The sequence below is a fragment of the Dendropsophus ebraccatus genome, chromosome 12 (genome assembly GCF_027789765.1).
Source record: "Dendropsophus ebraccatus isolate aDenEbr1 chromosome 12, aDenEbr1.pat, whole genome shotgun sequence".
NCBI classification, from domain to species: domain Eukaryota; kingdom Metazoa; phylum Chordata; class Amphibia; order Anura; family Hylidae; genus Dendropsophus; species Dendropsophus ebraccatus.
Window position 1 is genome coordinate 83,808,379 of NC_091465.1, and position 18,536 is coordinate 83,826,914.

Genomic DNA, 18,536 nt, shown 5'->3' on the forward strand with positions numbered 1-18,536 from the left:
TCCAGGCTGGATCTGCAGGATTTCTTTAATACTTTAAACTCCTCTTCCTCTATCTCCCTCTGTATCCTGTATGTGAGGATAGATGCCGCAAGATACTGGAGTTTCTTCGTATGGACTCAGTCACCTGAGTGGTAGCGGGAGGAGCGGTGCCAGTGATGGATGGCAAAGGCTGCTCCAGTCCCTGGGTAGATACTACTTGAACTTTGGAAACTCCTAAGAAAAAAAAAAAAAAGAAATATTGATAAAATAAACGTATGTACAGAATAGCAGTTCAGATGTATTCATATCCTAGACAAGAAGGTTAAAGGGGTACTCCGGCGAAAATCTTTTTCTTTCAAATGAACTAGTTTCAGAAGGTTACGTAGATTTGTAATTTACTTCTATTTAAAAATCTCCAGTCTTCCAGTGCTTATCAGCTGCTGTATGTCCTGCAGGAAGTGGTGTATTCTCTCCAGTTTGACACAGTGCTCTCTGCTGCCACCTCTGTCCATGTCAGGAACTGTCCAGAGCAGCAGCAAAGAAGAAAACCTCTCCTGCTCTGGACAGTTCCTGACATGGACAGAGATGGCAGCAGAGAGCACTGTGTCAGACTGGAAAGAATACACCACTTCCTGCAGCACATACAGCAGCTGATAAGAATTTGAAGAGTGGCAAACCAGCTCTCCTACATTACAAGATGGCATCTTCTTACCATTCCGAATATGTGAACAAGAGCCGGAAAGACTTCTTCTCCCCATTAGATTACATCCACTCGGTGTCTGATGAGTTACAGATACGCTCTTGCTGGCTTTGGGCTTGGTTGTTGGTAAAAGGTTGTTGCTCTGGCCCTGATAGAGCCGCCTATCCTGCCCTAATACAGATGCTTCTTCCTGTGAACAGAAGGAGTGAGATACATATATATATATATATATATATATATATACACACACACACACACACAGTCATGGCCAAAAGTTTTGAGAATGATACAATTATACATTTTTACAAAGTCTACTGCTTCAGTTTTTAAAATGGCAATTTCCATATACTCCAGAATGTTATGCTGCGTGTACACGGAACGATTATCGTGCGAATTTGCAAATTTGAATGATAATTGTACGTGTAAACGCAGCGAACGATCAAGCGACGAAGGAGAAATCTTTCATTTTGATCTTTGAACATGTTCTCAAATCGTCGTTGGTCGTTCACAAAAAATTTGCAGATCGTTCCGTGTAAACAGTCGTTCACCGATTTACCCTATCTGCGAGATAGGCTTAAGTGATCGCAAAACGACTTTTCCATACAATATATCGTTCCGTCGAAACGGTGATTGGTATAAAAAAAAAATCGTTACTTTGAAATCGTTAATCCTATGATTGGGCGAATTATCGCTCCATGTAAACACAGCATTATAAAGAGTGATCAGCTTAACAGCAATTACTTGCAAAGTTAATATTTGCCTAGAAAATAAACTTTATCCCCCAAAACACATTTCAACATCATTGCAGCCCTGCCTTAAAGGGACCAGCTAACATTGTTTCAGTGATTGCTCCATTAACACAGGTGTGGGTGTTGATGAGGACAGGGCTGGAGATCAATCTGTCATGATCAGGTAAGAATGACACCACTGGACATTTTAAAAGGAGGCTGGTGCTTGGCATCATTGTTTCTCTTCTGTTAACCATGGTTATCTCTAAAGAAACATATGCAGTCATCATTGCACTGCACAAAAATGGCCTAACAGGGAAGAGAATCGCAGCTAGAAAGATTGCACCTCAGTCAACAATCTATCGCATCATCAAGAACTTCAAGGAGAGAGGTTCCATTGTTGCCAAAAAGGCTCCAGGGCGCCCAAGAAAGACCAGGAAGCGCCAGGACCGTCTCTTAAAAGTGTTTCAGCTGCGGGATTGGGCTACCAGCAGTGCAGAGCTTGCTCAGGAATGGCAGCAGGCAGGTGTGAGGGCATCTGCACTGTGCACTGTGAGACTGCGGAGACTCTTGGACCAAGGCCTGGTCTCAAGGAGGGCAGCAAAGAAGCCGCTTCTCTCCAGAAAAAGCATCAGGGACAGACTGATATTCTGCAAAAGGTCCAGGGAGTGGACTGCTGAGGACTGGGGGAAAGTCATTGTCTCTGATGAATCCCCTTTCCGATTGTTTGGGACATCTGGAAAACAGCTTATTCGGAGAAGACGAGGTGAGCGCTACCACCAGTCTTGTCTCATGCCAACTGTAACCGGCATCCTGAAACCATTCATGTGTGGGGTTGCTTCTCAGCCAAGGGAATCGGCTCTCTCACAGTCTTGCCTAAAAACACGGCCATGAATAAAGAATGGTACCAGAATGTCCTCCAAAAGAAACTTCTCCCAACCGTCCAAGAGCAGTTTGGCCATCAACAATGCCTTTTCCAGCATGATGGAGCACCTTGCCATAAAGCAAAGGTGATAACTAAATGTCTCAGGGAACAAAACATAGAGATTTTGGGTCCATGGCCTGGAAACTCCCCAGATCTTAATCCCATTGAGAACTTGTGGTCAATCATCAAGAGACGGGTGGACTAACAAAAACCAACAAATTCTGAAAAAATGCAAGCATTGGACGGCTGTCAGTCAGGATTTGGTCCAGAAGTGGATTGTGAGCAGCCGGGGAGAATTGCAGAGGTCCTGAAGAAGAAGGGACAACACTGCAAATATTATAGACTAGCTGCAGTAACTCATTCTACCTGTCAGTATAAGCTTCTGTTACTCATAATATGATTGCAATTATATTTCTGTATGTGAAAAAAACATCTGACAAACACACATAAAAACCAGAGGGCAGCTGATCATGTGAGAATATAAGATTTGTGTCATTCTCAAAACTTTTGGCCATGACTGTACACACTGGAGGTTAGTATGATCATTGCTGATTCCTAGTGTCAGAGATGGCGACCGTTGCTGTATATTGCTGGACTCTGATATGACCGTTTCTATAAACCCTTAACAATGGAGACTGGAGACAATGTCAGACGACAGCTGCTGTATACTCTGAGCTGAAGGAGAAATAAGGACTATAGCATTGTATGTGTCATCACTATAACATAGCTGCAGTACAAACAACTGGGTCACCAGGTGTTGGCCATGACATAGGCAGTGTAGCTTTAATAAACACTTGTGACACCTCCCAGAGACACGTCAAAAGTTTTGAATGGTCAGGGTCTAGGCGTTTGTTAGATACAGATGTCTCCATTTTAGTCTATGGAGTTGTTCTCGTAAGGTGAGATGGAGATTGCAGTGGGGAGTGAAGTGCTTAGCTCAGTGCTTCTCTCCGATCTATATAATGATTAGTTGGGGTCTGAACAGCCAGAACTCAGCTGATCAAAACATTCAGCAACTCTCAAAAAGTCTTGGAATTGCAGGATATTGGATATGTAACCATTAGTGTTGAGCGAACATGTTCGGTCGAACACCCCGTGGTGCTTGAATAAAGGTGGCCATACAACTTAAATGAGTGGCGGCAAACCGTTCGGCCATCAGTTATATCTCCCGCCCCTCCCACCCTTGCGGTAACCGATTGCATTTTTTGTTTTATATTTCGTCCCACGAGGGGATGATTAAACGAAGTATACAAAAATTAGAACGGAGAAATGCTATAGGTTTCTGCAAAACGCAATAGAACTCCGGCAGTATGCTGGCTATTGCATTGCGACTGGGGGGAACCTGGTTAAATGTTTGAGTCTCCCATTTATTTCCATTATTCAAGTTTAGCTCTCAACAATTTTAGTGCCCAACAATGCAATGTTTCCCCGAAAATAAGACATCCACTGTAAATAAGACCTAGTAGAGGTTTGGCTGAATTGCTAAATATAAGGTCTCCCCCAAAAGTAAGACCTGGCAAAGGATTTGTTTGGAAGCATGCCTGCCGAACAGAACACCAGGGCATGCAGCTGTGATTCCTTTTAGCCCGTCGCCGTTGTCCCCTACCTTCACTGTCCGTTGCAGAGCAGCTGCATTCAGGACATGAAGACAATCACCTGCCGCCAACCCTGATGTTCCCTTCCACAGCCGTCACTTGTAAATGTGCAAGCAAAGCATCAAGAGGCCCGTTGTCCACCACCTTCCCCATTGTCTCCTACCACCAGATGTATGGTTGCACACAGTCTGTCGTTATCCCTTCGTCTGCCACCATACTGTACGCTGTCCCTGCTGTGCTGTACAATTGTGCTGTGGTGAGCTTCCCCTGGTGGCCGGAAGCCGCCACACCGTACGCTTTGTCCCTGCTGTGCTTTATGAGTGTGCTGTTGTGAGTTCCCCCTAGTGCCTGGAAGCCACCATACAGTACGCTGTCCCTGCTGTGCTGTATGAGTGTGCTGTGTTGAGCTCTCCCTGGTGGCCGGAAGCCGCCATACCATACGCTCTCTCCCTACAGTGCATGTGACGTGTGAATTCTTCTTCATGTTAAAATAAGACATCCCCTGAAAAGACACAGTCTTATTTTTGGGGAAACACGGTAGTAACCATGAAATCTGGTGGGATCGCCACTCCAATCATTCATTCTCTGTGGACTTCCTGAACATTACTAAGCGCTAAACCTGGCTATATTCATCTTGGGAATCATTGACTTTCATTGCTGCATTCCCAGTGGTTGGACCCTCACAGATCAGCTGGTTATCCACCTATACTCTATGTAGTACATAGCTTCAAGTCCTCAGCCTCGTCTTACCTTTAGAGTAGTCCCAGGAGCATCTCTCTTCTGCACAGAACATGGCGTGTCGGCCTTCACCTTAGTTTTTTGTCTCCGCGAGAAGGTCAGCGTGTGACTTCCTCCGCAGCTGCGAGGGACGGACAAATATGCGGACCTGCCCAGCTGTGGTAAGGGGTCACTAATAGAAAGAGAGAGAGGATGAGTCAGGTCCAACCACATCACCCAACTAGAAGCGGTGATGGGTGACAACCTCCTCGATACCATTCATTCTCACGTCACCATACAGCCGCCCTAGATACATGGCTACCCAGTATTTCCCCCATTGGTCCCAGCCTATAACCCCAATACTCACAGTGTCTGCCGGGAACAGGACTTTCTGGAGAACCTCTGCACGCTGACACAAGGAGCTTGCAGGAGATGACTGATCTTCTTGGAGGTTTTCTTCGAGCCTCCATAATGCAGCTGAACCCTTGAAATCTCCTGGCACATATGGGAATGGATCCTACGCAGGTGGTTGATGCTCATGTCTGACTGGGAGGCCTCACATCTCGCCTGCTTTAATCTATTGGTGTAGCGGGAGGGAGAGAGAGACCGTCTTAATAGAACTCCTATAAATGTAGAAACTACAGACCTTTTCTGCCAATAAACTGGATGTCAGCGCCAACTCGAGAGTTCCTTAAATGAGTAGGTGTTCATAGTCATTGTAGTCTTAGAACAGCGGAAGAGCGATGGGTTAGGGACCAATGTTCCTTGCTTCCACGGGAAACAACTTATTTTTCTTCAGGAAGCTACAGCCAGCCAAATATTTCATCTGGGCAAATGAAGTATTACATGTATGGCTGAAGTCTGGCACAACTAGAGCGGGTTATATGGAGCAGCTGTCAGGTTTGGCATACGGGGCAGTGACCTTTCCTCTATGATGTACATACGACCCAACAGGGTTGTGATGATGGTGGAGCAAACTATTTTACAGCCTCACCCACCTGTTACTTTGCTGACGGGCCCGGTCGAGCTCAAACACAGTGTATGGCCTGTTGGACTGATGTGCTGGAAGTCCTGGGATCTTTGGGAGGGTTGTTATCGCCCTGGGGATAAAAACAGAATGACATTGGGGAAGATAAATCATCTTTCCTGTGTGATCTATGCATGAAAATTACAAAAAAGACTTAAAGACTTACGGGCCGGGCACCATCATATCCACAGGGCGGTCACAGGAGAGGCAGTGAAATCTGGTCATCAGCTGCCTGCATATAAAACATGGAGGAGTCATCAGTGTCCTGCTCCCAGGTAATACAAGCCTCTAGGGTACACAGGACTAGATTGGAGAACCCATTTTATTCTAGTTCATAAATATTAATGGGGTTTGTCTAATGAATTTTATACTAGGATTTGGTCTTATTCCATTGTAATTATGTTACTTGTAATGTTTTCTTTCTTCCTTTTCTCTCCACCACCTATGGCGATCACTTACTTGCGGATACCCGCAGCCTCATCGGCCTCATACTGTTGCGGTTGTTTCTGCAGCTGGTGACAAAGGTCTTTCCAACGTTCTTCCAAGATGTTCTTTAGTGGATCGATTTCTATGCGGTCCAGCTGTGAAATCATGAAATCAAGTCAAAAAGTGCAGTCTTCATGCCTCTCTCCGGCCTCTATCCACACCTTTGTTCAGGCCTCTATCTGGGCCTCTATCTGGGCCTCTATCCAGGCCTCTATCCGGGCCTCTATCCGGGCCTCTATCCGGGCCTCTATTCAGGCCTTTATCAGGGCCTCTATCCAGGGCCTCTATCCACACCTCTGTCCGGGCCTCTATCCACACCTCTATTTGGGTCTCTATCCACACCTCTATTTGGGTCTCTATCCACACCTCTATCCGTACATTAGACTGTTTGTACTGCATCAGTTTTAAGCAGTGCTGATACTTTTTAATCCTCATCTTTCAAGAGCCAGGTCTCTTTTGTTGGCATAGGGTAACAGGCTTGTTTTTTGCTGGACAAGTTATCATTTTTAATGTTTCTATTTGATCTCTTATCTAATGTAAAACTTTTAAAGGGGAGGAGGTAAGAAAAAAAAAGATTCTGGTGGGTGTTTTTATTTTATTTTTTAGGAATCTTCATTTACTGCGTGTTATAAATGACACATTAACTTCATTCTGTCGGCCATTACAATTATAGAGATACCCAATTTATAAAGTTTATGTTTTACCCATTCATTCTCTATGGAAGCTACTGGAAACAGCTTAACGCATTAAGTGCCTGCTATAGACAATGAATAAAGCAGTGGTGCGAGTGGTGAGGGACACCAGTGGTCATCCCCTTCCACCCCAGCTAGTTCAGCTAGAATGTGGAAATGTGAAGTAATTATGTTTATTTCTATTACTTTTCATGTAATGTCATTTTCAGTATTTGCCTTTTTTATATCTTTATTAGACTTGAAATGTGACCATTTGACTGCCTGTACAATTCATTGCTATACGTCAGTATTGCATAGAGATGTTATTAGGGCCTTGGCTGCTATCCTTACCCCTCAGGCCCCATGAAAAGGGAAGGTTGAGGGGCAAAGTACTACAGAATCCAAGGGGTTAAACAGTATCAGAGTTACCTGTGACCCTGGCTGCTGTAATACACAGCTGGGATATATCCAATGGGTCAATACGCTTCATACAAATACTAGGAATACCCCATAGACCGCCCCATCTCTTGTGATAAACATTAATGTACGTGAAGGAAGTGAGGACAGCATTGCCTGGATCTAACATTCCCATAATCCTACTCACTTTGTTCTGCATCTCCACATTGATATTCTCCAATAGTCTCTGCCAGTCTTGCTCATGGGCGTTCATCTTGTCCAGCAGATCCTCCATCATTTTACCCAGGTGTTCTGTGGTGGCATCAAAACGCTCGTAGCTCACTTTACTGTCCAGCGCTCGCTTGTCTGCTCTCTATCCAGATAAAGGTAAAAGGTTATAAAAGTCGAGAAGTAGGAGAAGGAGCACCCTCTAAATGTGCCGTGACCTTAGTATTCCAGATTTACTGCATTCGTGTTATGTAGGACTTAGGAATCCTACCCAAAAGGCCACATATCCCAACCTCCCAGTGATGTTTCCTAGCACCCATTGTGTGGTGTCCCACTAGGGCTTTTGCTACTGTTCACACCCTTCGTAAAAATCTGTACTTTTTGTGGTCTTATTAAGGTCAAAGTAGTATTTAAAGATGACCACTAGATGTCGCTATATTATGTGTTTAAGTGTGAAAGCTGCACAGCTGAAGTGTCTCAAAGGGTTATTGTGTTTTTGCACCAGAATCTGCTAGCCATTAGGATCCTTGTTTTCTTCAGTCCTATCACCTCTTTTCTTTCTACTTTTCTGTTACACTCTTTCCACCCAACTACAGCGCACTTAAAACGCTGGACTGGAAGTTAGCCCCTTGGGTAAAGGAGAAGTCTTAGTCAGGATTCTGTGGAGAAAGGACACAGACCAGATAGCTCCCCACAGTGGTTCTACTTGGGCCCTGGCCCTCTGCCAGGTACCCCCGTAAAGAATAGTCTAGTCTTAGTCAGTGCCCCGCTTGGGTAGAACACAGGACAGTGCTCCGCTTCAAACTTCTCACTTAGCAAGTACACACAGCACTATGCAGTGCTATGCCTCTTAGGAGAGGACCAGCCTACAGATCATCTATTTTACTCCCATAGAGATGCTATGACACACTGAGGCAGGCGGAATTCTGCGTCAGACAGTTCCGCCATGGAATTCCGCCTATTTTACTCAGTGTGAACATACCCTTCTTGGTAAAGGATCTGCAGGGAGACGCAAAGGTAAGAAAAACAGAACTGGAAAGGATGAAGAGGATGGAGGGAAAGAATAGAAAGAAACAGATGAAGAGGAACAATATGGCCGCCGGGTTGTTCTCACATCAATCTGTTCTTGTTTCTGTTCATGGTCCTGGATCAGAGTCTTGGTGGTCTTGTTGAGCTGCTCACATTCCTCCTGGAGTTTGCCCATCACGCTCTTGATGTAACCGATAACATCGGTGTCCTGTAAGAGGAAGAAGTGATGTCACAGGGATTGTGAAAAACTGAGTGTGAAAGTGGTCCTGGGTGCCAATATCACCAGAGCAGCAGCATAAGTATGGAGACTGTATAGGAGTACAGGCTATGCTGTGTATATAGCCTAGAAACCCCCTATAAGGTCTATATGTCCTGATGGGATGGTTACCTGAATCTTATGGTCAGATGCCTTCCCCTCCTGTACATCCTTCCCGCTTGCCTCTCCAGTCGTATAATCTGTCACCAGTTTCTGTAGATCTTCATACTGGTTGACTAGTTTGCTGACTTTCTTCCCTATATCGATGGTGCAGGCTGGACATGCAACGTGTTCCTTAGATGTTGTGGTGGTCATAGTAGTCGTACCCTGCGCGGCCTGCGTGGTCTCTGCATTGACAGTAGATCCTGGTGCGGGGCTGTCAGACTCTCTAGGAATAGTCATGGCTAGGAGGGTGGATGAGGAAGACGCCATAGCTGTTAATATCCCACGAAGTGTGTCCAACTGCAAGAAGAAGAAATGGACAAAATCTGGAGTAAAAAAAAGTGTTTCAACAATTATTTGGGATCTGAGTATCCAGACCTCAATCGATCAGGAGAATGTGCTAGGGGAAGTCCATGCCTAGCACATTCTCTCCAGACTTTGTGTCACATGACCTAGATGGACTAATAATGTAAGTCTATTGGGCCCTCCAGGTCTCCTAGACCAGGGCCGTTTCTGCCATGAGGCGGAATGAGTATTCCGCCTCAGGCGGCAGATTCTGCGCCCCTGCAGGGGCGGCAGACAGCAGCCCTGCGCCTGCAGCCGCTCACCTGTCCTGCCGCAGCCGTCCGGTCCCGCCGCCAACGCTTACCGCTGTCCCGCGCCGTCAGTCAGCAGCTGTTATCGCCCTCCAGCGAGTCGTGAGTGCCCGTGGTCAGCGGGGGCCGCGATGCCCCCGCTGACCCCAGGCACTCACGACTCTCTGGAGGGCGATGACAGCTGCTGACTGACGGCACTGGAGCGCGGAAAGGAACAGCGGTGGGACGGGACGGCTGCGGCAGGACAGGTGAGCGGCTGCAGGGTCGGGAGACAGCGGTGAGCGGGACGGGACGGCTGCTGCAGGACAGGTGAGTGCGGGGCGTCCAGGCGCGGGTGATTCGGTTACGGCGGGGGGGGGGGGGGTGCAGGCGCGGGTGATTCGGTTACGGCGGGGGGGGCGGTGTGGGGGGTGCCGGCGCAGGTGATCCGGTTACGGCGGCGGGGGGGGGGGGGGGGTTGTCAGGGGGGCGGCCGCCTGAGGTTTGCCTCAGGCGGCAGAAACCCCAGAATCGGCCCTGTCCTAGACACATGGTGGGCCAGGGCACTGCCCCCACTCGTTCTACTGATCAGTTGGGGTTTAAACACCCACTCAGCCCCCACTGATAAAAACCTTCCACACATCAGACTTTAGTGATAGGTACTCGTTAAGGGTAAATCCACACAAAGTGTATTTGCTGCTCTGGACTGTAGAACAATAACATTTCCGCTCCATGTTACGGTACCCTAATGCACATTATATACTCTATTATATACAGTGGTCCCTCAACATGCAATATTAATTGGTTCCAAGACAACCATTGTATGTTGAAAATATTGTATGTTGAAAATATTGTATGTTGAGACCAAAACTCTATGGAACACTGGCCCAGGTAAAGAGCAGCACAGGACCTGTAGTATCACACTATACGCATTTCAGTAATACTGGGGTTTTACCAGTATAATGGTCAGTTTTATTGGTTGATATTATTTACATGTGTCGCAGATCCTGACTGTCTGTAGCATTGTATATTGTATGTTGAGTCTGGTCTCCAGTTACGATGGTCCAGAAAGGACCATTGTATGTTGAAAATGTTGAGGCCATTGAGGTAAGTTGAGGGATCACTGTACTCTGCTGCATCTTGGAGTGGGTTTCCTGACACTCACTCACCTGTTCTTGCAGTTGTAGCGACTTGTCAGCCATTGACTGCTCCATGGTGGCCTTCTCCTGCTCTTGTCTATCACGTAGTTCCTTCAGTTCTTTTTCAATGGTCTGGATAGACGCACTTATGGAGAATAGAGACATCCAGAGAGAATAATCTATGTCCTCATATGAAAGTCCATCACCCTTTCCCCCCTGTCTTCCCCCCAGTCTCCTTACCTACCTCAGGTAACCTAGCTGCTGACTGATCAGGCTGCTTTCCTCCATCTGCTGGCCGTTCTGTTGGGTGACTATTGGGTCCATTGCTGTTTCCATTTGTTCCAGCTGAAATGTACAGGAGATGAATCTATATGGATTGTATATGTGCCGTTTTGCTGTATAGTCCTTGGTTGTGAAGCACAAACCAATACGTGTAAAGCCAATCTAATACTAATCATTGCAATGGGGGAGACAGGGCAGATGGTTTTGCCCAGTGACAGTATTGGCCCGCACCATCTGCTGGATTGACTAAGGGCCCTATTCCACCGGACGATTATCGTTTGCATAATCGTTAACGAATAACGATCTTAAACGACCGCTATTGCGAAAGACCTGAAAACGTTCAGTCATTTCCATGGAACGATATTCGTCACTTATGTCCGTAATTGCGATCGTTTTTTCTTCGCTATTTATTCACTATTGCGTTTGTATCTATTGCAACAACCGAACGACGTCTTATTCAATGCGAACGATTTGCGAACGTTTTGCGAACGAGCAATGATAAAAATAGGTCCAGGTCTTATAAAGCGATCAACGATTTCTCGTTCGGTCGTTAATCGTTAACTGCATTTCAACTGAACGATTATCGTTTAGATTCGAACGATTTAACGATAATCTGAACGATAATTGTCGGGTGGAATAGGGCCCTAACACTGCATCAGGCTCCTACACTGATGATAATGTATAGTATGTAGAGCGGATTGCTGGTGGGGAAATAATAGGTGATTATAAACTAAATCCCAACATACAATGTCAAGCGGCTGCATGTAAAGCTTACTAAGTATTGTCACGACTTTTAGTGAAGGAGTGGTATAGTCATTTACCAGTGAATTCCCTTAACCTAAATATTTTTGGTATCCGCTAGACATGGGTGTGAATAACCTGGATACAGGTCCCTAGGATAGTCATAGATAGACCATAGTAGTACAGATAGTGTAACAGCCAAGAGAGTAGTCAGGATGCAACAAGCCAGAGGACAAGGCAGAAGGATAGCCAAGAAGGCAAGAGAAGATATCAGGTACTACAGGTAGCAGGAGAGCAGTCCAAGGGACGGGACAGGCACAAAGCTTAAAGTGTCACTGTTGTTTTTAATTTTTTTCAGAAATCAATAGTACATGCAATTTTAAGAAACTTTGTAATTGGGTTTATTAGGCAAATATGCCATTATCTGCATTCAAAAAGCCTTTTCCCCAGGTCCCCCCCCCTCTCTCATTCACTGCTCATTATCAGGAAATCTCGACTCTTTTACATCAGTCGGATCCTGTCTGTTCTATGGAGAGGGGAGGGGGGAGATTAGTCGCAAGCAGAGAACAAAGGATTACACAGCGGGACCTGTGTGAAAGACGGTATTTAGAGGTCAGTGCTGACTATCAGAGGAGATAGCCGGTGATGTAGCTGTAAATTTACTCTTTGTTGTCCTGTTTTGGTGCCTCATCCCCCTCCACCCGTCCCCTCTCCATAGAAAACCATGAAGACAGGGGGGAGAGCTTTAAACTGCTTTCTCATGATAAAAATACATTTTTCGGCTAATAAACCCAATTGCAAAGTTTCTTAATATCGCCTGTACTATTGATTTCTGCAAGAAAAAATTTAAAGGACAGGTACACTTTAAGAAATAGGACAAGGTCATGGTCAATGAGAAACGCAGCTACATCTTGTGTATGTATAGTAGTCTTCTGGCACCAGGTCATAGGGGATTGTTGAATGTGTCACCCTACACCCTAATATGACCCGAGGGCCCTAATGTTCTTCCCAGAGCCCTGTACTATGTGTTCATAGGAGGTAGGAGCCCATAGAACACTGTGCATTTTTCTTGAGACTCCATGTACACTGTGTACACTGTGATCAGGGAGTCTGGATATAGAAGAACGGCCAAAATACAGCAGGTGTCAGTATACAGTAATGCCGCCATCTCTCACCTTATCTCCTCTATGCTCTTCCATCTCAGGACTCGGGGGGGTTCGCTTGTCCTGCAGGTCTGGTACAGTCTGAGCAAGGTCGTCTAGATGGAGGAAGTGAATGTAAACCTGCCTGGTATATACATATATCTATTCTAATATAGTAAGAAACAAAATAATATAGGGGCGGGGGACTAGATGGACCAAGGGCGCCCTTTGCTGCTAATGTGAAGGTGTATGGGCACCTTTGTAGACCAGGCAATGCTCCCTGGGAAACAGGTATGCAAATGATCTCTCCTCCAGAAGAAAGAAAGCTCGCTCTATAGTGCCACCTACTGGAGAGAGTAACTCTACAGGTTAAGAGGCGAGCCTTGCATCACAACTAGGGAAACTAGCCAATCCAAAGGGAAGAGACAGCCACCTGTAGACAGCTATTTGGGGGGATTTGCCCCAGTTAATATACAGTACACTGGGTAGGAGGCCTTTGATGTACATAATATCTATTTGAAGATCACAGCTCATCTTGGGAGTCGTACAGACCAGGCAATGCTCCCTGGGAAATTGCATTCAAATTAGCTTTCCTCCAGAAAACAGGAAGCCATCTCTCTAGCGCCACCTAGAGGTAGCTATTATTCATACCATGTGGTGCTCAGTGAAGAGTCAAAGGATTCTTGCCTATTGATAGATCCTAAAATCTTTTATCCCATATAGATTTTGAAGATTTTGATATAATATAAATCCTGTTTATGTCTGAATAACACTAAATGTACCAGAGAAGCATTACCTGTATTTGTCTGCAGAAGTCCAGGTTCTGTGCTGTCCGCCTTGTCTTCCCCCAGTGCATCTGTTCTTGTAGACATTGCATCCTCTGTAGATGTGGCTCCAGGTGGAAGAGCGAAGGTCTCGCCAGGTGACCCAGGAGCCGCAGCAGCATCTATGCCGCCCATAGAATCTGCAGTCATGGAGGCCTCTGGGAGGGTTTGGTCAGTTGCATGCTGTTGCTCCGACACCTCAAGCTTAGTGTCCCCTGATGCACCATCCTGAGTAACATGTTGGGTGTCCACAGGGAGGGCAGAGTCTTTTGGCTGACCCGACCCTTGAGCCGGAGATAGTGTAGCCTGAGAAGTGCTCAGTATGGGTCCATCAGGTACTGAGATCTTGGTAAGCTGTGCACGTCCATACATAGGGCTGAGGTCAACGTCCCAAGGTGGTAAAGAAGATGAAGGCTGGGTGTCCTGGTGACATGGGAATGGCGCATAGCGTTGCTCACGTACATACATAGGGCTGAGGTCAATGTCCCAAGGTGGTAAAGAAGATGGAGGCTTAGCGTCCTGGTGACATGGGAAAGGAACATAACAATGAGCTGACCTCTCACCTCACCTGTTACACAGACAGATTTATCTGACAGATTTTTGAAGGCAAAGCCAGGAATGGATTTGAAAAAGGGAGAAATCTCAGTCTTATCTTTTCTGACCTGTTCCCTGATTATAGTCTGTTCCTGGCTTTGGCTTCAAATATCTGTCAGATAAATCTAGTACTGCTGACCAGTGGGGGTGTCGGGCATTGGTACCCCACCTATCAGACATGCTGTGGATAGGCCATCAATGCTGAATGTCCGGAAAACCTCTGTAATGGTAATTACTTATTTATTCATCATCCTAATAATAATCTGAACTCAGTCAGACCCAATGTATGTGTCCCCCTTTACATTTTACAATATGCGACTCCTTGGGGTAAAGGTACGTGCCCTATACCCCGTAACGTGGATCAGTGGGCAATTCTTCCAGATCGGTTACCTTAGTTTCAGGGCGTCTTTCCAAACTCCCACACAGCATTTCCATCTTGTCTTCTAGATCCTTCTAAAGTAACATATAAAGACATAAGAAATGTTTTAGGATGTGACTTAATATATCCAACCACATTACTATGACATCTTCCATATAATAGAATGAAGGTGCGCTCCATTAAAAGCTGTGGCCCTCTTTGTATCTGGGTTATTACATTGCAGCTATTATGTGATAGGATACACCTTTACGTACCTGGTTGTTAGAGATTTTTAACCATTTGGCATCTGCAGCTGCATACATTATATTACAATACATAATATATGATATAACATTATATTTGATAGAAGATCGGGTAAAATGGAATCTAAAGGAGTCCTCTGCTTAGACAATCACTACTTATTAGAAAGTTCCCTTGACAATAACCGACCACAAACCCTCTTCCAGCTGGAACCATCACTGATCTGCTATACTTCATTACGAAAAACCCTTCATTGTTTAGTCTCCCTGCAGCGCCACCACAGGGCATACGAAGCATTACGCAGAGTCCACTCATATCAATGGGTTAGAGGTCCTCCAGAGAGGGAGACACTCTTTGTGGCCGTTATCAAATCTGGCCAAGAGATGATGATCCTGTACACAATTTATATTCTCCTAATAAAGTATATAAAAATGGGGCTTGCAACTAGAAGACCCCTTTAAGTCTGTATGTGCTGTAGTAAGAAGGTAACGGTAGAGTGAGGAGAGACAATGGTTCCTCCATGTGGCACGGAGAGTAGGTTGCTGATGGAGAAGCCAAGAGCATGAGGGCTACAGCATGTTGTATGATGGGGCATCCTGACCTATGACTGGGGCATCAATGGTAAAGTGCAATTTTTTTTGGCTAAAGTGATTCTATGCAGGGTCAGATATCTACTCATATGTACTCATACACAGAGTGTAGAGTACAAGGCTCTACGAGAAGGACAACGTCTTATATGTAGTGTGGGGTACAAGGCTCTCCGGGAAGGACAACGTCTTATATGTAGTGACATCAGAGTGAGGGGTACAAGGCTCTACGGGAAGGACAACGTCTTATATGTAGTGATATCAGAGTGTGGGGTACAAGGCTCTCCGGTAAGGACAACGTCTTATATGTAGTGACATCAGAGTGTGGGGTACAAGGCTCTACAGGAAGGACAACGTCTAATATGTAGTGACATCAGAGTGTGGGGTACAAGGCTCTCCGAGAAGGACAACGTCTTATATGTAGTGACATCAGAGTGAGGGGTACAAGGCTCTCCGGGAAGGACAACGTCTTATATGTAGTGACATCAGAGTGTCGGGTACAAGGCTCTACAGGAAGGACAACGTCTTATATGTAGTGACAGCAGAGTGTGGGGTACAAGGCTCTACGGGAAGGACAACGTCGTATATGTAGTGACATCAGAGTGTGGGGTACAAGGCTCTACAGGAAGGACAACGTCTTATATGTAGTGACAGCAGAGTGTGGGGTACAAGGCTCTCCGGGAAGGACAACGTCTTATATGTAGTGATATCAGAGTGTGGGGTACAAGGCTCTCCGGGAAGGACAACGTCTTATATGTAGTGACATCAGAGTGAGGGGTACAAGGCTCTCCGGGAAGGACAACGTCTTAATTGTAGTGATATCAGAGTGTGGGGTACAAGGCTCTCCGGGAAGGACAACGTCTCTGGAAGGATTTTCCACCATAACAAGAATTATAACATAGGAAATAAGCAGTATAGATCTCCTATAATGTGCAGGTTATAGATATGGGCCCCCATCTACCCACCTGACGGCTCTTCAGCAGTTCCAGCTCTTTCTGTAACATTTCTACATCCTTCTCTGTATCCGTCTTCAGTTCCGCATGGCTCGGCTGCTGCAGGTTCTCAGCCACTCTCTGGACCTGATCCTGGACGTCTCGCTGTGAAACTTTCAGGGTGCTGATCTCCAGCATAAGGTCCTGCAGCACGGCCATGGCCTGGAAGAGGAGGAGGGCACATCAGAGAGGGGGGAAGGTCATCACATTGATGTGCTTGTATAGGATGCAGTTATAGGGGTACTCCGGCGAAAGTTTCAGAAAGTTACAGTATGTAGATTTGTAATTTACTTCTATTAAAGAATCTCCAATCTTCCAGTACTTATCAGCTGCTGTATGTCCTACAGGAAGTGATTTATTCTTTCCAGTCTGACCCAGTGCTCTCTGCTGCCACCTCTGTCCATGTCAGGAACTGTCCAGAGCAGGAGAGGTTTTCTATGGGGATTTGCTGCTGCTCTGCACAGTTCCTGACATGGACAGAGGTGGCAGCAGAGAGCACTGTGTCAGACTGGAAAGAATTCACCACTTCCTGCAGGACATTGGTGTGCATACATTAGGCTTTTACTGGAAAACATTTGGTTAGTATACTCCATAGACTCTGCTATAACTGTGCCTTTACTTTATATAGGATGTGCTCTCGTGTGTTCTTGGAAGTACTTGGAGTACAGTGAATATTCTGCTGAATTACTACACAAGTGCTTAACAAAATCCTTTAGAACATACATGTGTTGTGTTGTAGGCCGGTAGTGAGTAACCTTTTGGTGCCACCTAGTCTTCAGTAACCATGAAGTGTGATGGATACTGTCAGGCACGTGGAGCATGAGATTACACAATGGAGGCTCTTGTCTAGAGATGAGCGAACCGGGTCGATCCGAACCCGAACGTTCGGCATTTGATTAGCTGGGGCTGCTGAACTTGGATAAAGCTCTAAGGTTGTCTGGAAAACATGGATACAGCCAATGACTATATCCATGATTTCCACATAGCCTTAGGGCTTTATCCAAGTTCAGCAGCCACCGCTACTCAAATGCCGAACATTTGGGTTCGGATGGACTCTAGCATGCTCGAGGTTCGCTCATCTCTAGTCCTGTCACCTTCACACAGACCCCAGGACCCGGTCAGGGAGGAGGGATGATGGATCATTACCTTACTCACTCCTTCCTCATTCACCTCCATTCTCCTCCTCAGCTTCATCATCTGCCACATGTCCTCCACAGCTCTGCCCCCACCTTGCTGCTCAGATTTACTTCTTTTGATCAGTTCTGATCCAGAGGGCAGATTGTTGAACGTCTTCAGCTGCCCCGCCATGTGCAGGACCCTGCGCTCCATGATGTCCTCCTCTGTCTTCACCAGGACTCCTCTAGATGGTGAATGACCCCCTGTACCTTCTCCTGGGGGCTCTGCCTCCTCTATCTTCTCCAGGACTCCTCCAGATGGTTGATGCCCCCTGGTACCTTCTCCTGGGGGCTCTGCCTCCTCTATCTTCTCCAGGACTCCTCTAGATGGTGGATACCCCCCAATACCTTCTCCTGGGGGCTCTGCCTCCTTGGTGTTTACCAGGACTCCTCTAGATGGTGGATACCCCCCAATACCTTCTCCTGGGGGCTCTGCCTCCTTGGTGTTTACCAGGACTCCTCTAGATGGTGGATACCCCCTGGTACCTTCTTCTGGGGGTTCTGCACCGACATCCTGGATGTGCAGGTGATTCAGGATAGCGTGGAGGAGATCGCGGAGGGCCGGGAAGTTCACCGATCCCACCTCTGGGGTCCCAATGGCCAAATTGGCCAAGTCAGATAGACGAATCTCCTTCATACTCCTCCGTCCATCTACCAATCCATCCGAGCCGTGACTGATCTACAGCCTGGAGTCACGACAACCACTGATGATGTCATAGCCTGGAGTCAAAACAACTACTGTGATGTCACAGTGCTGCCTGACAATCAGCTACTGCCTATATACTGTATACACCCCATATCTATCTATCTATCTATCTATCTATCTATCTATCTATCTATCTATCTATCTATCTCGTTTTTAAAAACTGCTGGTTATTGTGGTTCTCCAAGCAGCCCCCACTATATAGGATATCACACTCCCTACCCATCTCCCCCTCATATACAGCGCTATATACAGATATGGAGC

General features: G+C 46.2%; 1 protein-coding gene across 4 annotated transcripts; it reads right to left on the bottom strand.

Annotated features, from left to right (window-relative positions):
- Nucleotides 1-7: 7 nt before the first annotated feature.
- On the bottom strand, nt 8-18,536 carry LOC138769379 (glutamine-rich protein 2-like). 4 transcript variants are annotated; one of them, XM_069947799.1, is made up of 18 exons: nt 17,799-18,533; nt 17,541-17,729; nt 16,368-16,556; nt 14,587-14,649; nt 13,575-14,121; nt 12,812-12,894; nt 10,858-10,958; nt 10,644-10,758; nt 8,870-9,199; nt 8,567-8,689; nt 7,433-7,597; nt 6,131-6,252; nt 5,838-5,903; nt 5,643-5,744; nt 5,012-5,221; nt 4,678-4,837; nt 692-869; nt 8-213 (listed from the first exon to the last, which is right to left on the bottom strand). In XM_069947799.1, the coding sequence occupies exons 1-18, from the start codon at nt 18,204-18,206 to the stop codon at nt 50-52; spliced, it is 3,315 nt and encodes a 1,104-aa protein (XP_069803900.1). In that variant the 5' UTR covers nt 18,207-18,533; the 3' UTR covers nt 8-49. The 4 variants fall into 4 exon arrangements, with proteins under 4 accessions (XP_069803900.1, XP_069803899.1, XP_069803902.1 ...); XM_069947798.1 differs by having other exon boundaries at nt 17,541-18,533; XM_069947801.1 differs by lacking the exon at nt 16,368-16,556 and having other exon boundaries at nt 17,541-18,533.

What these genes read in the sequence shown, in the direction of transcription:
- LOC138769379 (XM_069947798.1), bottom strand. Translation starts at nt 18,206, where the DNA reads ATGAAGGAGATTCGTCTATCTGACTTGGCCAATTTGGCCATTGGGACC. An exon ending in CATCTGACCATAAGATTCAG is followed by an intron (nt 8,690 to 8,869) that starts GTAACCATCCCA and finishes TTCCTCTTACAG; the next exon opens with GACACCGATGTTATCGGTTA. An exon ending in CTCCTGGGACTACTCTAAAG is followed by an intron (nt 870 to 4,677) that starts GTAAGACGAGGC and finishes TTCTGTTCACAG; the next exon opens with GAAGAAGCATCTGTATTAGG.